This window comes from Mesoplodon bidens (assembly GCF_964165515.1).
Source record: "Mesoplodon bidens genome assembly, chromosome: 8".
NCBI lineage: Eukaryota > Metazoa > Chordata > Mammalia > Artiodactyla > Ziphiidae > Mesoplodon > Mesoplodon bidens.
Window position 1 is genome coordinate 23,430,422 of NC_138165.1, and position 17,181 is coordinate 23,447,602.

At 53.6% G+C, this 17,181-nt stretch overlaps 2 protein-coding genes across 2 annotated transcripts; both read right to left on the reverse strand.

Annotated features, from left to right (window-relative positions):
• Positions 1-4,998: 4,998 nt before the first annotated feature.
• On the reverse strand, positions 4,999-6,077 carry HOXD12 (homeobox D12; the record flags this gene model as incomplete). Its single annotated transcript, XM_081242779.1, has 2 exons — positions 5,388-6,077; positions 4,999-5,237 (listed from the first exon to the last, which is right to left on the reverse strand). The coding sequence occupies exons 1-2, from the start codon at positions 5,959-5,961 to the stop codon at positions 4,999-5,001; spliced, it is 813 nt and encodes a 270-aa protein (XP_081098905.1). The 5' UTR covers positions 5,962-6,077.
• A 4,553-nt stretch (positions 6,078-10,630) lies between these two features.
• HOXD13 (homeobox D13) lies at positions 10,631-12,697 on the reverse strand (the record flags this gene model as incomplete). The annotated part of the gene is made up of 2 exons (XM_081242144.1): positions 10,631-11,136; positions 11,923-12,697. 2 exons carry the CDS (start codon positions 12,695-12,697, stop codon positions 10,886-10,888), a joined length of 1,026 nt encoding a protein of 341 aa, XP_081098270.1. The 3' UTR covers positions 10,631-10,885.
• Positions 12,698-17,181: the final 4,484 nt, after the last annotated feature.

The following is a 17,181-nucleotide window of genomic DNA, read 5'->3' on the forward strand; positions in this document are numbered from 1 at the left end:
TTTTTTAGCCTGGGGGGGTCCAGGCGAGGCCTGGGCTCCCGCCTTGGGAAAGCCATTGTTTTCCAAAGGTAAAATCAGTCTCTCAGAAAGAAGCTCCCCAAACCCAAATCCCAGAACCGAGGGCAGGAAGTTGCCCCTATCCCTAGGATTCCTCGGCCAGGCAATCCCAGCACTGGTCCTGGGCCTCAGCCCTATGCCCAGGACAGGCAGTGCAGGTTGTGAAGCTGGTTCCCACCCTGGCCCCGGCCGCCGCAGTGCTGGTGCCGTGAGCTCTGCCCACCATGCCGACAGACAGAAAAAAGGCGGGTGATCAGAGCTCATATCTATTTTCTGGCCAATGTTTCCCCCCTTCCTCTTTTTTCTCCTCCCTGGCATTCTCCCTCCCACTCTCTCTCCTCCGCCCCCCTCCCATCTCAGCTTCCCTCAGAACACTGCGCAAACAGGTCGGTGGGACTGGAGGGCAAGAAGCCCCCCCACCAGAATTGCCCATCCTATGTGCACCTTCCACGCAGCTGGCACTCTCGCCCAGATTCCAGCTCGCCCCCTTCTTCTTAGCCCAGACCGCCGGCACACTTATCTGCCTGCCCATCTCCATCCGCGGCCCAAGCCTCTCTCCCTTTCGGGCTCGTAGTCGACGCCCCTGGATCTGTCTCCTAAAATGGCTCCCCGGACACTGCACACAAGCCAAAGGGCTGCTCAGGATCCAGGGCAGGGACCGCAGGGGCCCCCGGCTGGGTCTTTATGTGTCTGCAAGTGCGCAAGATTCTGGTACCTTCTCTCTGCACGGGTGGGGCGCAGGCAGCCCGCTGCCCCCAAAGTGGAGCCTGCTGACGGCTAAAGAGGGAAATGGGGGAGGACGAACCATTCAAGTTCAACGACATGGCGACGGCGCTCGGGCTGGAGCCTTGCTTTGGCGGGGGAGGGTGCGCCATCTGCAGCGGCGCGCGGGTGCACAGGAAAAGGGGCGGCTGGCCCCTCTCTGCGCGTTAGCGTGGGCCCCCACCCCCACCCCCAAGCCAAGGCTTTCGTTCTGGGCCCAGCCCGCTTCTTCCTTTGGTCCCAGCTTTTTCCTCCATCCTTTCCCCGAAACCCAAGGAAAACCGCAGCCTCCCGACCCGCGCGTCCCGCTCGAGAACCTACCGTGAAGATCCCAGAGCTGTGGCCTTGTCTTTGCCTGCGCGGCCCCACTCGAAGTGCAGGCAGCGCACCGGACCCTCCGGGCACAGCCAGCAGCTCCGCGAGCGGTAGCTTTCCGCGCAGCGCCCGGACGCGATGCGGTAATTTCGAGCCACCCAAGATAAGACACTAACTTGACCTTAACTTTGTCAGGGCGCCCCTGGTATCTGGAGAACGTGAACAGACACTGTCTGGCAGCTCTCGTAAAAGCTGACTGGGGAAGGGATTCTGAGTCATTTCATTTATTGCCACTACAGTTCTGCAAGAAAGCTTTTCCTCCCTGCCAAACTTTAATTATTTATGCTCTTTTAGGAAACGAAAGAAGAGGAGAAACGCGGGGAAAGCACCCAGAGCCAGTCCCTTCCCTGCAGAGTCTTCGGAATGGGCTCCTTAAGTCAAGTGACTGAAGAACAAAAATGTGGGGAGATTACCTTTGTCCAAGGACGGTCGGACAGGCACCGAGCCCCCCCTCCCCACTAACGGGGGGTGGATGCAGCTGGGAGAGGCGGGATGAAGGGGCACACCCTCCCTCCACCTCCACAGACATGAATATTTACAACGGTTCTGGATTTCTCCTCTGCCCGCCCGCCTCCCGGAAGCCTCCCCAGCCCGCCTCCCGTGGGGAGAGCCCCCAGGCCTTAAAAGCGTCTCCTGGTCGGCCCTCTGAGCTCGCAGCCGATTGAATGCCAGACCAAGCCGTTTTTTCTCATTTAAAAACCTTTTCCTTGGTCAAGAGGCCTGCCTGGACTGCAGCATTTCAGAGGACGCATTTGTCTTTGTGCGAGGGAATGTTAAACACTTAGATTTCAACATTTCTCTCGGGTATTTCTTTCTTTCAAATATCATCGTGGTTCCAAATCCCTGCCAGGACTTTGGTTAGGAAGGGAGAGAGAACACCACCACCTTTGTATTCATATGGATCAGTAGAAAGGATGGATTTGAAAAACACTGCTGAAGCTCCAATTGACAGAAAAGATTTTACACTTAGAATAATTTCAATCTCTTTGGGGAGTGGTCTCCATGAATATCTCCTCCCACCCTACATCCCAGGCTACAGAAAAAAGAACACAATGATTTAATGGTATATATTGCAAAGAAATGGTCTCCCTGTGTTGTCTTAGGCCTGGGTCTAAGTCTGGTTCCCTGGCCCTTTACCCAGCCCTCCAGACCTGAGGTCTGAGTGTGGCCTCTGCCTTTGTTCAGTTGTCTTGAAGGGGGCAAACCTTCTGGGACTCAGAGAGACTCAGTTCTGGTACCGTCACCTCCCTGAGCCCCACCAGGTGGGGAAACATTTCTAACGATAGGGCCTCCCTCGGCAGCTTCTTGCTTCCTTTATTCCTGTATTTTTTTTAGGAGCTGTTTAAAATATATTTCATCAAATTAGCTTCAGGGAAGGGGAGTTGGAACCACTAAATGCTCGGAATTAGAGACTTAACGGTTTTGCTAATTCTCCCACCTACTAAAAGCTAGCAATTATCTAGTTTCCATAACTGAGCTAGCTGGGAGCTGGGACCTGCAAGAGCTCGGTGAATACCAAGCAGGCCCTAGCTTTCCTGGCTTGCGATAGAGGCTCTGAAGGCCTAGGGGGTGCAGAGGCCACGTTTCCCAAGGGAATCTGCTGGGTTTCAGGCAGAGGTGCCAGTGTGGAGGATTTCCACAGAGCGTTGCCTACTCACAAGAAGCCTGACCCAGAAACATGGCAGGGAGAGATGTTTTGTATTGAAACCCGAGGAACATATCTTGGCAGCCCCGTGAACAGCAAGCTTCAAAGTTTGAGAATTTAGGCAAAACGTGGAAGCCCCAGCCAGCAACAAGCCGAGGGGTCGCTTAGTGTGTGAGACACGCTGAAATCTGCTCACGGTTCCCCCACCTTGGTTGTTTTATACACATTTTGTTTATAGGGTTTTATACACCATTTCCTGACTGACTTGGAAGCCATTTTCTCATTTAATGAACAGTCAGCACCCATATTGAAACCGCAACCAGGAAAGAAAAATGAATTTGGTGGCCTGAAAAACATTAGAAGGGAATCTGAAACGTTTTGAAAAATCGACATCAGTCCCATGACAGCATGACTGGGACTTGGATATTTATTTCCACTCAAAACATTTCTGTATGTCTGATGTATACACGCTATTGTTTTTGACAAAATCAAAACAAAACAAAACATGCATGAAAACTATTAGATAGCAGAGAAAATGCAATTCATCTAAACATCAACTGAGGTCAGTTGGGATGAGGCTTAGGGCTCCCTGTGAGGTGCCCGCTCCAGATCTCAGGCCTGGTCCTCCACCGAAAAATAAATCATCATCATACTTTGGTAAGGAATCTTCAACTCTTTGGCTGTTGTGCATCTTGCTAGGAGTTGGGGCGGGGTGCTACTTCTCTGAAGGAGATAGAAAAGGGGCAGAGATGGTAGAAGGAGCTTGGGGGGCCCTTGGGTTCCCAGAAGCTAAGGCAGGACACTCCAGCATACCCAGGACATCTCTATCTGGCATTCAGCAACCGCAGCCTCCACAAAGGAAGCCAGGCAGGGCCCGGAGTCTGTCAGGCTCTGCTGGAGCCGGTCAGACATGGCCTCAGAAGGAGCACAGTGGCAGGGCCCCTGGTGGAGCTGGTGGGCGGTGGAGAGAGTGAAGAGAGGGGAACTTCTGCTTCTCTCTACTTGGTCTAGAGCAGAGAAGGGGCTGAGGAGCAGAAGGGCCTCCTTCCTAGCCCTCCTGACTGTTGACTGCTGGGGGAGACTTCACCTCTCCCTGTGGTGGTCCATTACCGTAATTCAAGAAAGACAGACAAGTCAACACCTTTGCCTACCTCGACAGGAAAGCCATATTTACAGTCGGAAGGTAGGACACCCCCCCTTCCTGGCTCACTCCCTTATCCTCCCCCCAGATATTTCCCCCTCCTCCTCCTCGTGCAGCCCAGCCTCAAAGCCAACTAGCAGCTCTCCTCACCAGAGCTCAGCTCTGGGGGTCCAGTTGCAGAGTGAAGGGCTTTGCACTGGGCATGTGTGAGGAGGTGGAAGAAGGAGGGGGATTTTACCAGTCTGGTCTGGAAGCTGCAGTTTGCTGTGGAGCCCCAGCCTCCCTCGTCCCATCCACTGGAAGGACGTATCCAATCCATTCAGCCCAGCCGGAGGGGTCAGTCCAGCCAGACTCTGAGGTGTCTCTGGAGTTTGGCCACCATGCCCCTTACTCCCTTTTCCTCCTGAAGTCTGAAGGTCTAGGATGGCTATTGTCCTCCCCAAACAGCCAGGGCATACAGGAGGGGGACGGCGCCCTTTCCTTCCTCCAAAGTCGAGATTCTGGCTTTGCCACAAGGGGCTTTGGCTGCAAAGAGACAAAATTGTGCCCTCAACCCTTTCTAATCTGCCCGGGAGTTCTTCCTAAATTCAATTCCACTCTGAGCTCTAGTTAGGTGCCTGCTAGATGCAGAAAGGGCTGGGGAGGGGGGGGAAGAAGACTAATCAGGTGGAAGCAGAAATCCAAGTACAAGGACACTGGAGTGAGCCCTGGGTATAATAACGCCCCAGCTAAGAGTTAGGACAGATGACTCCAGACCCCCACTCTGGAAGCCTCAAGGCCAAGGTTGTGCTGCAACTTCTGCAGGCTTCTCTGAGAAAGGGGAAAGAGTGGATGCTCAACTGGCCAGGTCTCCAAACAAATCTCCTGCAGGCTTCTGGAGCTGCTGTCTGAGCGGGAGGGTACCTGGAACCAGCGGAGAAGGAGCAGAAGGAAAAGCCCTATCCCCTCACTTCCTTCACGCCAGGCCTCGGTGAAAAAAGGTAGGCCCAGCCCGGCCCGGCCGGGGCCACACCGGGAGCTAGTATAGCGCCAGCGCCTGCTCGCGCAGCACCACGCGCTTCTTCTTCATACGCCGGTTCTGGAACCAGATTTTGACTTGCTGGTCGCTGAGGTTCAGCCTGTTGGACAATTCCTTGCGCTTCTGCCGGTTGATGAATTCGTTGAGAAGGAATTCGTTCTCCAGCTCCGCAATCTGCTGCTTAGTGTAGGGTTTCCGCTTCTTGCGGGCCCTCCCCGGGGCCGCCCCCCACGGCAGGCCTGCAACACAGCCCCAACCCAAGTCAGCCCGGCCCGCTCCCGGTTGCCTGCCCGCCCCTGGCGGCTCCCTCCCTCTACACACTCTCCCCTGCACCCCACCTCCCACCCCGGCCCGGGGAGCGTCGCTCGCGGAGCGTGGCCACCCTTTACCGTCGGGCAGCGAAGGTTGCAGGCAGGAGGCGACGCCCGCCGCCTGCACTGTCATGTTCAAGTTGAGCGGGCCCTTGGTCTCGTCCTTGAAGCCGGAGGAGCAGGGTGTCCCCTCGAGAAGGGCCGAAGAGCCCGGCGCGACGCGGCCCACACCCGCGTAGTCGTACTTGGCCGCTTTGAGAGCAGCGGACGCGGGGGCCAGGCTAGACTCCGGGATGAAGGGAGGCCGCGCACGGCCACGCTCCTCCGGCCCGGCGGCCGCGTCGGGAGTATAAAACTTGGCCTGTTCTTCGGATCCGTCCTTGGCGCCCAGGGGCTGCAGACCAAGAGGCCCAGAGCCAGCCAGGTAGGGCTGGGAAAAGCTGCCGAAGGTGGTGGCACCGGCAGGCTGCGCTGGGGCGCAGGAGGCGGGCGTGGTGGCCCAGGGCAGCGCGCCGCGCGGGTATGAGATGGAGGGAAGCGCGGCCAACTGGCCGCCATTCGGCCGCAGGTTGGAAAAGTAGAAGGAGTCGGGCGACTGTAGATTCAGAAGCGAGCCCACATAGCCCGCTCTGTAGAGACTGCGCTCACACATCTCCAACAAAGGGCTTGGGCTGCGCTTGCAGCAGTATTTAGTTACAACCGGGAATAAGAGGACAGGCTCAGACGATTGGACGAAACTTTGCCTGCAGGTTCTTCAAAGCCGGTCATTTCAGCACCGCCTACATCCCCCGACCCGTTTCTCCCCTCCCCGCCCCATTCAGGGTATTATGATAACACCCGCAATATTCGATGGCGAATGACGAGGCTGCCAAGCAGAGCTAAGGCATGTTGAGCAAAGGTGAAGCCTCTTCGAGTTTCCAGGCTGATTTCAGCAGCTGGGGGCATTGGGCATCGGGTGCGTTTGCCTCAATGTCCCTTGGGGCCCTTCTTGGTCTTGACTGGCTTTGCACTCCCATTTTCCGCTGGCTGCATGGGCCAGGCTTGCTTCTACCAGCTTTAACTCGCAGCTGAGGCCTTTTCCAGTACGGTGCACTTCTTGGCTTGTCCAGCGAGCCCTTGGTCTGGTGGGGTCATTAATTCTGTCGCTAGGCCTGAGCAAAGCTACTCCTACCCCGTCCCTCCCCGCCTCATCCCTCTGGACTGGACTCTGCACGCATGATCTGGCAGTGAAGACCCAGCACTGCCTGAGCCCTAGGTCCCCGGCCGCAGGCATAGTTTGCTGATAGAAGAGGAATGCATCACAAATTCTGCCTAAGTTTGGCGTCCAGGGAGCAGGATTCACATCACTCCTGGTGTGCTTCTCCATGGTCCAGACCTCTGCTCCTAAGAAAGTCACCATCCAGGTCCATGGAGAATGCTGGCCTGGGGACCCGGACAGCTTGATTGGCCAATCGTGGCCAAAGGCTACATTCTTTTAATCGCCAGCAGTCACCTTGGAGACTGCAGCCCTTCAATCCAGAACTCCAAGGTGTTAATCCACTCCGTGGCGTGCAGGACGACCTCCCCTGATCTGATGTGGAAGGACAGAAGAGCCAGAGCCACCGGCCGGGAACAGCGGGGCACACCGAGGCAGCGGACTAGCAGCGTTCCTCTGCTCAGCGCTTCCAGGGGCGCGCGGGCCGCTGGCGGGTTCGGAGGTCTGGCGAACAGGGTGGCGGGCGGCAGCGCTCCCTCGCTGGGAGCAATGTGGCAGTCCCCGCCGCGGTTCCTCCCGGAGGGTTAAGGATCCTCCTTTCCTGCCTCCGGTCCCAAGACCCCCAGCTACCCCGTGACTGGCGCCCGCCCCAGGCTGCAGCCCGCCTCGCGGTCCCCGAGCCAAGCTGGAATTGGTTAGACCGCCAGCTCCGGCACGGAGACCACACAGGCGCCGCCGGAGGGCAAGGCTGACCAGCGCGCTGCGACTTTATTGTGTGAGTTATGGCGACCAACTGGGCGGCTCTGGGGAACGCAATCGGCCTCTTCTTCTTGCTCTAGGGCGGGGGTAGGGGGTGCGGGTGGGGGTAGGGGTAGGGGTTGGGCAAGTCTGGGCTCCTCAGGGCTCTGTCGGAGTTTCCTTAGGATCTCAGAAACAGAGACGTATTCCATTCCCTGTCCTTTCGGGGGGGGAGGGGCGCGGGGGGGAGGCGCAAGCTGCAACCTCAGTTCCTAGGGACTTAGGGAACCTAGGCTCTCATTTTGGGAAACTCGCCCTGTTTTCGAGGAGCTACAGCCTCCCTAGGTCTGAAAGCTCCAGCTCCAAGGGGTCCCTGCAGTCTTCTCTCTTCCTACCTCAGTATTATACAACGATTCTCCGGCATTGCCAGGTCCAGGTGTGTCTCCTTTGGACGCTTTGGCAGCCGCATAGCTGCGGTTTGCCCTATGGGACTAGAGGTGTAAAGGAATTAAAAGAGAAATAGAAAAGACTAGAACAACTAGACTCCATTTCTCTTTGGCTCAGATGATGCCCAGCCGCCCCACCTCATCTCCTGGGTTTATAATTTCCGAGGTCCAGCAGACAAAGTTGTACCGTGGAGCTGGCAGCTGGGGACGGGGACAGGGAGGGAGGGAGGCTTTGCTGGTGAGCTGGAGAATGGGAAAAGAGGATTTGGTTGAGGAGCTAAACGGCGAGCTCTGCCAATGCCGCTGACTGCCCAGGAGATGGCGAGCGAGCTCCACGCCTGGTGAGGCGCCGCCGCACGGTCAAGATCAACAGTGAAGGGCGGCGCAGCCGGCCTGGGGTCGCCAGCTCGTGCGGTCAAGGCCCGCTGTCGGGCGCGGCCGAGCGTCTCGGAAAGCCGGAGATCGTAGCTGCAAAGCTGGCCGGGACAGCGGAGTCAGATGGACCCAGCGGGCTGTCAAAGATTGGAAAGCGTCTCGGCCGCCCCTTTGTATGGCAGTACGTCCCGGATCCGAAGCCTCCTTCGCCTCTTGAATCACGCGTAGACGCACCGGCCTTGATTCTCCACCGGCGGCGCTCGTAACCTTCCAGGTTTGGGAGGCGCTCTTCCTGCGGCCTTTCAGTCTCCACCCGAAGCAAAGGCCTCTCCCTGAAGCTCCCTTCGCCTCGCGGGCCTCCCTATCAGCCCTCCGACCACCGACCGGCTCCGCTCATCCCTCCTCAATTCAGAATATAAAAGGAATGCATATAAATAACAAAGTCTTCATCTGTTATTGATTTAGCCGTCAATTCAAATTCCACTGGAGAGCGTTTGAGCGCAGTTTTAATCTTCAGCAAACCTCCCGTTTCTCTTAGGCGGGGAAAACTGACCGGCAGACTACAGATAGATGAAAGGAAAACCTCGAGGCAATCCTCCCTATCCACGTCAGGAAACCTGAGAAATGGACCTGGGAAATAGGATGCGGCCCTGGAGTCTGGAATTTACAAAAAAGAAGGCGGGGGGGTGGTGGGGGGAACGATGGAGAAGAAGGGGAAACAGGCTCGTTTCAAATGAAAACACGTCTTGTGAGAAAAAGAGAGAAAATGTTAGTAAACTCTTCCCGAAGTGGAAGGTCGGGACGGTGTGGCCCCATTTTCAGGAGTTATTTCTTCTTGAAAGATTGAATCATGGTCACTTTTCCTTTTCTGTCTGTCTGTCTCTCTCTATCTGCCTGGCTCAATTAAAACGAAGTTGCCTGCTCGAAGTCGGTTGCAAGATACGAAAGAAATCAAGCCGAGGAGAAAACGAAAGTAGCTCCGAACCTTGGGTCTCTGCGCCTTCTCTGGCAGATCCATAGGGGAATCCTCCCGCCAGAAGAGTTTACATATCGTGTGAGGTTTTACACAACTGTGTTTAACTCACATACCAAAAGTTAGCAGCCATTGAATTCATCGCGCCCGGGCGCTAACAACGACGAGGCATCCAGCTCCTCAGCGGCCATTTCCCTGAGTGGCAAAAAGCCCTCAGAAAGAAAGTTCGTAGTGCCTAAAAATTGCGTCTAGAGGTTTAGGGTGTATAATTATGGTTTCAGTCTTCAACTGCTGTGTGCAGGCTGCCGGGAGAAGGCGATAAGGGATAAGCCTGAAATGTTTCTTTTTCAGAAGTAGAATTTAATTGGGAATTTTTTTTGAGCTGGTCTGGTAAAAAATATAATTTTAGACACCACAAATTATATGCTAATTTAAAGTTATCACTATTTATCTTAAAGGCACAGGAAAAGGAGAGGGAAGGGGTGATGGAAGTGGAGAGCCTGGAGGTTTTACAGACCAGAACTGGTGTTGAGTTTCCTTCATCTATAGGGAATCCCATAGCATTCAGGATAACAAGATTTTATAATAAATAAGACCAGTTTCTAGAGGCAACACAAGCTTGGAAAAAGAAAACAAATGTATAAAGACTCAGAAGAAACAAGAGAGTTCTGTTTATTTGCATCTCCCTAGGAGTAAAAAAGTGATTTTTAAATGCCTGAAGCACTGCCCATGTATCTCAGCTCACAGACATTGCATCTACAAAAATAATCTCTCAGTTGTATAAATATGCAGCACTTTAAAAGTAGTTATTTATCACCACTTTCAGAAACATCTTTTTTTTCTTCCTGGACTTCAGAGCTCCACATTTGTTAGATGTCTTAAAGCTCCACGAGAGCCCAATACACTTGTTCAGACAGTCAAGTTCTTCGCTAGGTTCTGGATAAAAGTCCCCACCCATGGCCACACTGATTCAAGCCTCTTTCAGGGAACTGAGGAGATGGTCTCAATTCTAGCCCCACAGACTGGAGGCCAAGGAGAGGGGATGCGTTTATACCATCCGTGGGTCACTCTGCCAATTGCAGCCATTTAAATATCTGCATCTAGAGAAATGAAGGCATCATGAGGACACATTATTTCCAAATTAAAGATTATAAAAGCACAAATCTACAAGGTGTATTAAACACAAACAATTACAACTGCAAGTGAAAGACCCAAAGTCAGAAAGATTGTCTTCACTCCAATATTGATACAAACCCTATTTAATAAGGTAGCTGCTTTTAAAGCCATCACAGTCCCTCCAGCCTCCTATTTTTAGACTTTCCCAGTGACCCTAGAACACTGCTTGCCCAGAGCTGTTTCCATTTGCCTCAGGGAGACTGCTGAGAGCTAATGATTCAATTACCCAATCACATGATATGAATGACTGCAAATCATTCTGCCCTAATGGATTATGAAGATAAGAAGTGCTGGAAACAGGCATAAAAAGTGATTTAAAAAAATAAAACCCTAAAATCAAACTGGCACTTCTGAAATTCATTTGGGGGGATTATTTAAAAATACTTCAAGTCCTTTATACTGGCCTGGAGGGAGAAACAGAACATTAAAAAGTCATAAAAATAAGCCTAGACAGGAGCAAAATCAAAAATAAACAAGTAAGAAACAGAACTATGAAGTCAGGTTGGGCAGCAAGAGGTTTTAGAGCCAGATAAGGGAAGAGAGAAAAACAATTCACAAAATTTGCCATTACTGGCAGGGGAATGGGGGAATTAAATACATATTCAAGTCTTTCCAAAGGTCTTTTGGAGGCAAGTGGAAGCATTTAAACTCTCTGTGGCCAATCTGGCCCACATCAGGAGACAGTATCTTTGAGCTTGGAGACGATTTTCTTGTCTTTCACTCTTCGGTTCTGAAACCAAATGGTCACTTGTCTCTCGGATAGGTTCGTGGCAGCCGAGATCCGCCGCCGCTTGTCCTTGTTAATGAACTTGTTAATGGCATACTCGTTCTCCAGTTCTTTGAGCTGCAGTTTGGTGTAGGGCACCCTCTTCTTCCTCCCCCGACGGTAGACACACATGTCTGGCTGATTTAGAGCCACATCCCCTGGTATAAAAAAACAGCACAGGAAAAATTAGACCAGGATATCTGGAGCACCCAGCTGGGGACTGTGTGTGTAGACTTGGAGGGGGTACAAAGAATGAAGAAAGACAGACTGTTTACACTTTATTATTATTTACACAGACATATTATTTACATGTTATTAAAGAAAGATTATTTACACTTCAAAGTGAAGGCCAGTATGATGGATCATCATGGTTTCTCAAACCGGCATCTTAACAAGCCTGAGATTTTATGGTGTAGTTGCTGGGGACTCTCATAAGGACAGTTTCTGCAAATGCTGGTTGCAAACACACAAACATACACAGACTTAAAAAGAAATATCTAGACTGTTTGTTCAAACTTTGACTTTTCGTGTTCCTGCGTTTGGAGCTTGTGAGCTCTTGAAAGCTTCAGTGGTCACTCTGGGTTATTCATGTCCTTGAAAAGTAGGGCTCAACTCCGTGACACCTCTTTGGGGAGGAGGGGCCAAGGCCCGAGCAAAGGGCAGCAAAGAACTTCAACTTTAGGAGAAAAATAGGCCTATGCCGCACACAGGAAGGAAAGGGTTGTGAGAGAGGCAATTTAAATCAAAGGATGAATTTACAGGTTTCACACAAAGTGGACCGACTGTTCCACTGGGTTAACCATGGCTGGGGGGAGGAGGATAAGTGCCCAACTCCCAAGCAGGGGCGTAGACTCCCAGTCCATTCTTTTCCTTCTTTCTCTTTTCCTCTCCCTCCCTCCCTGCATCTCTCCCTCTTGTCCTTCCCCTTTTCCCAACGTCCCTACCTGGGAAGGATGATTTCCAAAAGTGGGAGCCCTGTGGCTGGTCCTTGGCGCAGTACACCTGGCTGTTCCACCCGTTGGCCAGCGTCCAGGACTGGTAGCCCTCCATGGAGATGTACGCCTCGTGCCGAGGCTCCCCGGAGCCGAAGGTAGACACCATGTCGATATAGCCGGGCACATGCTGGTAGGGGCTCGTGTAGCCCTGGTAGAAGGACACCTCCTTGGCTCGCGCGGGCACCTCGTTGGCCGGTACGCTGCTGCTTGCCAGGCCCGACACGTCCATGTACTTCTCCACCGGGAAGCCTCCCAGCGAGGCGTGCGGCGACGACTTGAGAGCATTCTGCTGTAAGCCCACGCCGTGCGACATGCGGCAGCTATAGTAGCCGTTACCGAAGTGGTAGCCGTAGCCCAGGGCCGGGGCGCCCGGGGGCGCTGCAGCGGCCGCGCCGGGCGCCGGGCACTCTTTGGCGGAGGCAACCTCCGGGCGCGCCGCGACCACAGCCGAAGATGACGACGACGAGGCGGAACCCGCGCGCTCAGAGGTCCCCGGGTACGCGAAGCCCGAGGCCGCCGCCGCCGCCGCCGCTGCCGCCGCCGCCGCCGCCGCTGCCGCGCGTCCGGAGTGTGTCCCGGCGAACACTGGCGCCGAGAGGAAGCCGCGACACTGGCCCGGCGCCGCTGCCGCCACGGAGGAGGAGGAGGAGGAGGCCGGGGCCGCCCCGGCGGCCCCGCCGTCCGCCCGCAGCCCGTCCATGTCCCAGCTCCCGGCGCGGCTCATGGCCCGGCCTGGCCCGGCCCCGGCCCCGGCCCCGGCCCCGTGCACGACCCCATGGCGCGGCGCGCCTCCTCCCTCCTCTCCTTTCTCTCGTTCTCTCGCTCCCGCCCTCTTCCTCTCGCCCTCTCTCCCTCTGCGAGCCTCCCGCCCGCCCGCCAGCCCGCCCTCCAACAGGTTAGCTCATCGCGGGACGTTTATAAAAACGAAGTTCAGGTTGGGAGGGGGCCTGAGCCGGTCGGGGGGCCGCCTCCCTCCCCGAGGGCTCCCCCTCGGGGCCGTGCCATTGGCTGCGCAGGGCCACGTGGGGGTGGGGTCGCGGGACAGCCTGGCTCCGGGCCCCGGCCCCTTGGACCCACCCACCGCGACCCCTACCCCTCCCCAGCCCTCGCGCAGCCCACCGCCCCTTCCCGCCCTCCCCCGGACCCAGGCGTTTGCGCCGCAGCCACCCCCACGAGCTGATTGCGCGACCGCCCATCCCTAGGCCCCGTCTGCGACTGAGGCGGGCGCCGAGGCCTGCGCCTTGTCTCGGCCACGGCAGTTTTTGCCACCTCTCCTTGGCTCCCTGAGCTGCACAGCTTAATGAAGGAGAAGGACAGGGATGATCAGAATGATGTGAAAACAGACCGATTTTTGATCCTGTTGTTTAAATTCCTCGGATTAGCTGACCTAGACCCCAAACCCGAGGAAGCTAATTTTCTCTACCTTGCGTATTGCTACGGGGCAAAGGCATTTAACGCGTGTTCTCCCGGGCGATCCTCCGAATTAAGACCAATTGGACCCTCCCCCCCATACGCACACACCGTCCACCCGGAAAATGCCCATGAAGCCGCTCTTGGGGCCGGGGACAGAGACTTACAAATAAATCAAGCGGACGAAAAGACCCGTCCTCGGCGCGGCGAACCAGAGGATCTGCCCCAGCGAGAAAAGTCCGAACGCCTGGTCCACGCTATTCGCCTCTACACTCAGGCCAGCCGGGAGTTGCACTCCCGAGCTGGGCTCCCCAGCCCTGGCGCAGCCTCCCCGGGTCCGCAGAACGACCCTCTGAAGGGCGCCCGGAGAAAGCCACTCTGCCGCCCTCCAGGAAATTTCTGCGCCTCGCCCAGCAGCCGAACTGCCTCTTGCATTTTGCAGACACCACCCACCCCCGCCCGTTACTCACACCAATTAATTGAAAAGTTCACTTTCCCAGGGACCTTTGTTTCTTTGTTTTCTTTTCCAAGCTGCCAACTGCAGTGAAGTGAGAGGGGCAAATTAAGAGGGTGTTTTTCCCAAGCAAATTTGCGGCTCGTGATGGGAGCAGCCCAGAGCAACAGGGTCTGACTTCGAGGGGGTAGGGTGGGCTCCGGGCAGCCCCGCCAGGGTGTAGGGATCACAACCCTGAGCCCTCTTCATCCCTTCCATTCCTCAGCCACAGAACCCCAGTCCAACATCCTCCATCTTAGACATTAGCGGGGAGCCTGTGTGAGTCCTGCGGCAACTCTAAGGCTCCACTTTAGGAGCAACATTAGATCTGGTGAGCCGCCAGTACTGGGGTGGGTGGGAGAGCCTCAGAGTGAGCCCATTTCGTTCTGTAGCAGCAACACCCCAGTCCAGCCCACCTCCAAGAAAATCACTCCCCTGAGCCTGTGATTGGTGAAGCCAGCTTGTCACCTAGCCCCACTGTTCCTGGATCAAGACAGGACCTGGATGGGGCAACTAAAAGAGCAAGGGAGGCCCTCTTGGACCTGGCCCGTCATCGCAAGGTGGGCTGCTGGTGTTGGGAGTGTTGACACGCAAAACGCAGTAACCATAAAAGGCTCAAATAAAGGGGAAAGTTATGAGAGGGGTGCTGGAAAGGAAAAGCAGGAGAATTTGTTTGACCTTTTTGAAGTCCTAGACGTGTTCATGATCAATTAAAGACAGGAGGGGCCTAAGCCTCTGCAGAAAATTGTAGAGAATCGAAGTTTGCTGGTAAGAACAATTTCGGCTACTTGAGAGAAGGCAGAAGTTAGCAAGAGAAGCTGGATTTGTTTGTTTTTTAAAAAAAAATGCCAGTCAGGGCCAGGTGACAGGGTTGCTGACTTTTTGGAAGAGTTTGGCTGGGTTCTCTTTACCCAACAATTTCAGTACCAAACCAGTCGTGGGATGCCGCCCCCTGAAATGCTCTTATTTTTCCTTTGTATCCCCTTCTTTTTCTCAGAGAGGGAAAACATGGAGATACTTAAAAAATTTTTTTTCTGTTACCTCAAATAAATTTGTTGAAATATTTCTAAGACATAACTGGAACCAGCAAACTTTCAGTCTCTCAAAACTAAATATATCTGTGATTTTTGTGCCCTGGAATTTCTGCTCCATTTTCTATCTGATAAATATATTTTAATGACTGATTATATGCTAAAAAAATGAAGAAAGTGAAATTAAGATAGGAAGGAAGAACTTGTCAGGTTTTGCTGATTTCCGACAGCCCTTCACTTTTGGCTTAATTTTCCATGCAGCAAATTAAGTTGTGCAGGACTGGAAGCAAAGTCTGAATTAATGCTCTGGTTGAAAGACACTTCTCAATGGTGGCCTTGCCTCCAGTTTCCTTGTGGAACTCTGGCAAGACTTGGAGCTTCTCTACCCATCCTAGCAGGTATTCAGAGACCAGGGAAGTTTTGAACAGTAAGGAGCATAGCCTCTTGCTATTCTGCAGCTGAACCTTCCTTCTTCCAGTACAGCCTTCTAGGTCCTGGCCCTGGGGGAGGGGATTCCCCTTAGGAAAGAGGCTCTGACTGGACCCTATGAGGGCCCCCTAAACCTAGCATCCCAGGGAAGCTGCTGCTATTGGATCATAGGGCAGTGGTTGAGTACCAGGCAAAGTCAGGGCTGCTCTGTTTATGAACTAAGATGACACATACTTTACAAGCTGGGGGTGGTAGGTAGTGGAGGAATTTTGAGGCTGAATTTGCAGGAACATTTCATTTAGCTTGTATACCCTGTATCCAAGCTGATTTTAGGTTTAAACTTAACGGGAATAGCTTTCTTTGGCTGGCCAGGAGCACAGACTGAACGCTGTGTGTGGATGGGTAGGTGTATTATGTTGGGGCTTTAACAACAGAAATAGTCTTTGTTAAACGAAAGTCTTTGCAAACAAAAATATCTCCAAAAAACTGATGTGTTGTTATTCAGTGATTTTTGCCATCTTTCCTGATTTTGGTGAGAAACTCAAGGTGGCCCTTCATTGCCCAAAGTCCTACTCTACCAGAGAGAATCAGGTCACCTTTGCTCTCCCCTCCCATCACTTGCTCCTTTCCCTCCTTTGCCTGCCCAAGCACCCTTTTTGGGAACTGATGATATTCTGGAAGTCACATCCTCTCTTTTCCTCCTTGTAGCTGATCTTTCAAATCATGTCCCTGTCCTGGGTTGGGGAAGCGGTAGATTCAGGCTGCGATTTAGATTTATTGAAGAACATAAGCTCCTCTGCTTGCCAAGACAGAAATGAGCTCAATTAACCACCTAATCGGTGGCCATTAGGGCCAGGACAACAATAGCCGGGTCCTAACAGAATGGGGTCCTGGGGACTCCTTTCAAAGTGTTTTCCTTGATGGCCACAGCAGAAAGTGCAGGACACCACTCTAATTAACTTGTAAGAAGCCAAAACTTCAGTGTAGAAATAAAGTCTTAATTCCAAAGTAAAGTCCAGCAGAACTGGCTGGACAGTGCTCTTAACCAAGTCTGTGCTCTGCCAACTTTGGCGCTAATTTTCCCTCTGCAGGCAATACCCAATTTCACTCAGGCTACAGATATCAAAAGGATTTAAAAGAACAACAAACCCGGGGTGAAGAAAGGGGTCTCCAGCAAGAGCCAGACAGTGGCATCCTGAGTTTAGGCACTTTCTGAGTCTGAGATGTATTCCATTTGGATTTAACAACACCATTAGGCTTTATTAAATGTAAATTGCTTGCAACAACAAAAAACCTCTTCAAACCGAAGCATTATTTGGTGAAACCAGGTTTACCTCCCGCAGGGCGGTGAGCCCTTGTTTGGGATGGAGAGAACTCCTACAGACCTGGCGGGAATTAAACACAGCGGAGAGTCTTCCCTCTCAAAGAAGCACTAATCTCACTGCGAAGGGGGAGCCGGAGGGTGGGTGCAGAGCCCGAGGACCCGGGTAACTTGCTGCTTTTTTCGGAAAACAAAAGATGGGACCGAAAACCATCTTCCGCTGTTTTGTCCGACAACTCAAGGTGTGGGGTTATCCTCGGAATACTTCCCTAGCAGTATTATTGTTAACTGAAGTCCAGTAAGTGCTCACTCTGTCGGCCCTTCGAGATGAAAGAAAATAAATGTCTCTCTCTCTCTCTCTGTCTCTGTCTCTCTCCCCCCCCCACACACATTCCGCAGAGCCCCACTGTCTTGGTGGGAAATCCAGCTGTGGTCACCGGCAGCAGGAAGGGATGAAGGTTAGGGAAATGCCTAACCACGAAGGGGTGGGGCGGGGCGGGGCGCGGTGGGCGGAGGAGGCCAAG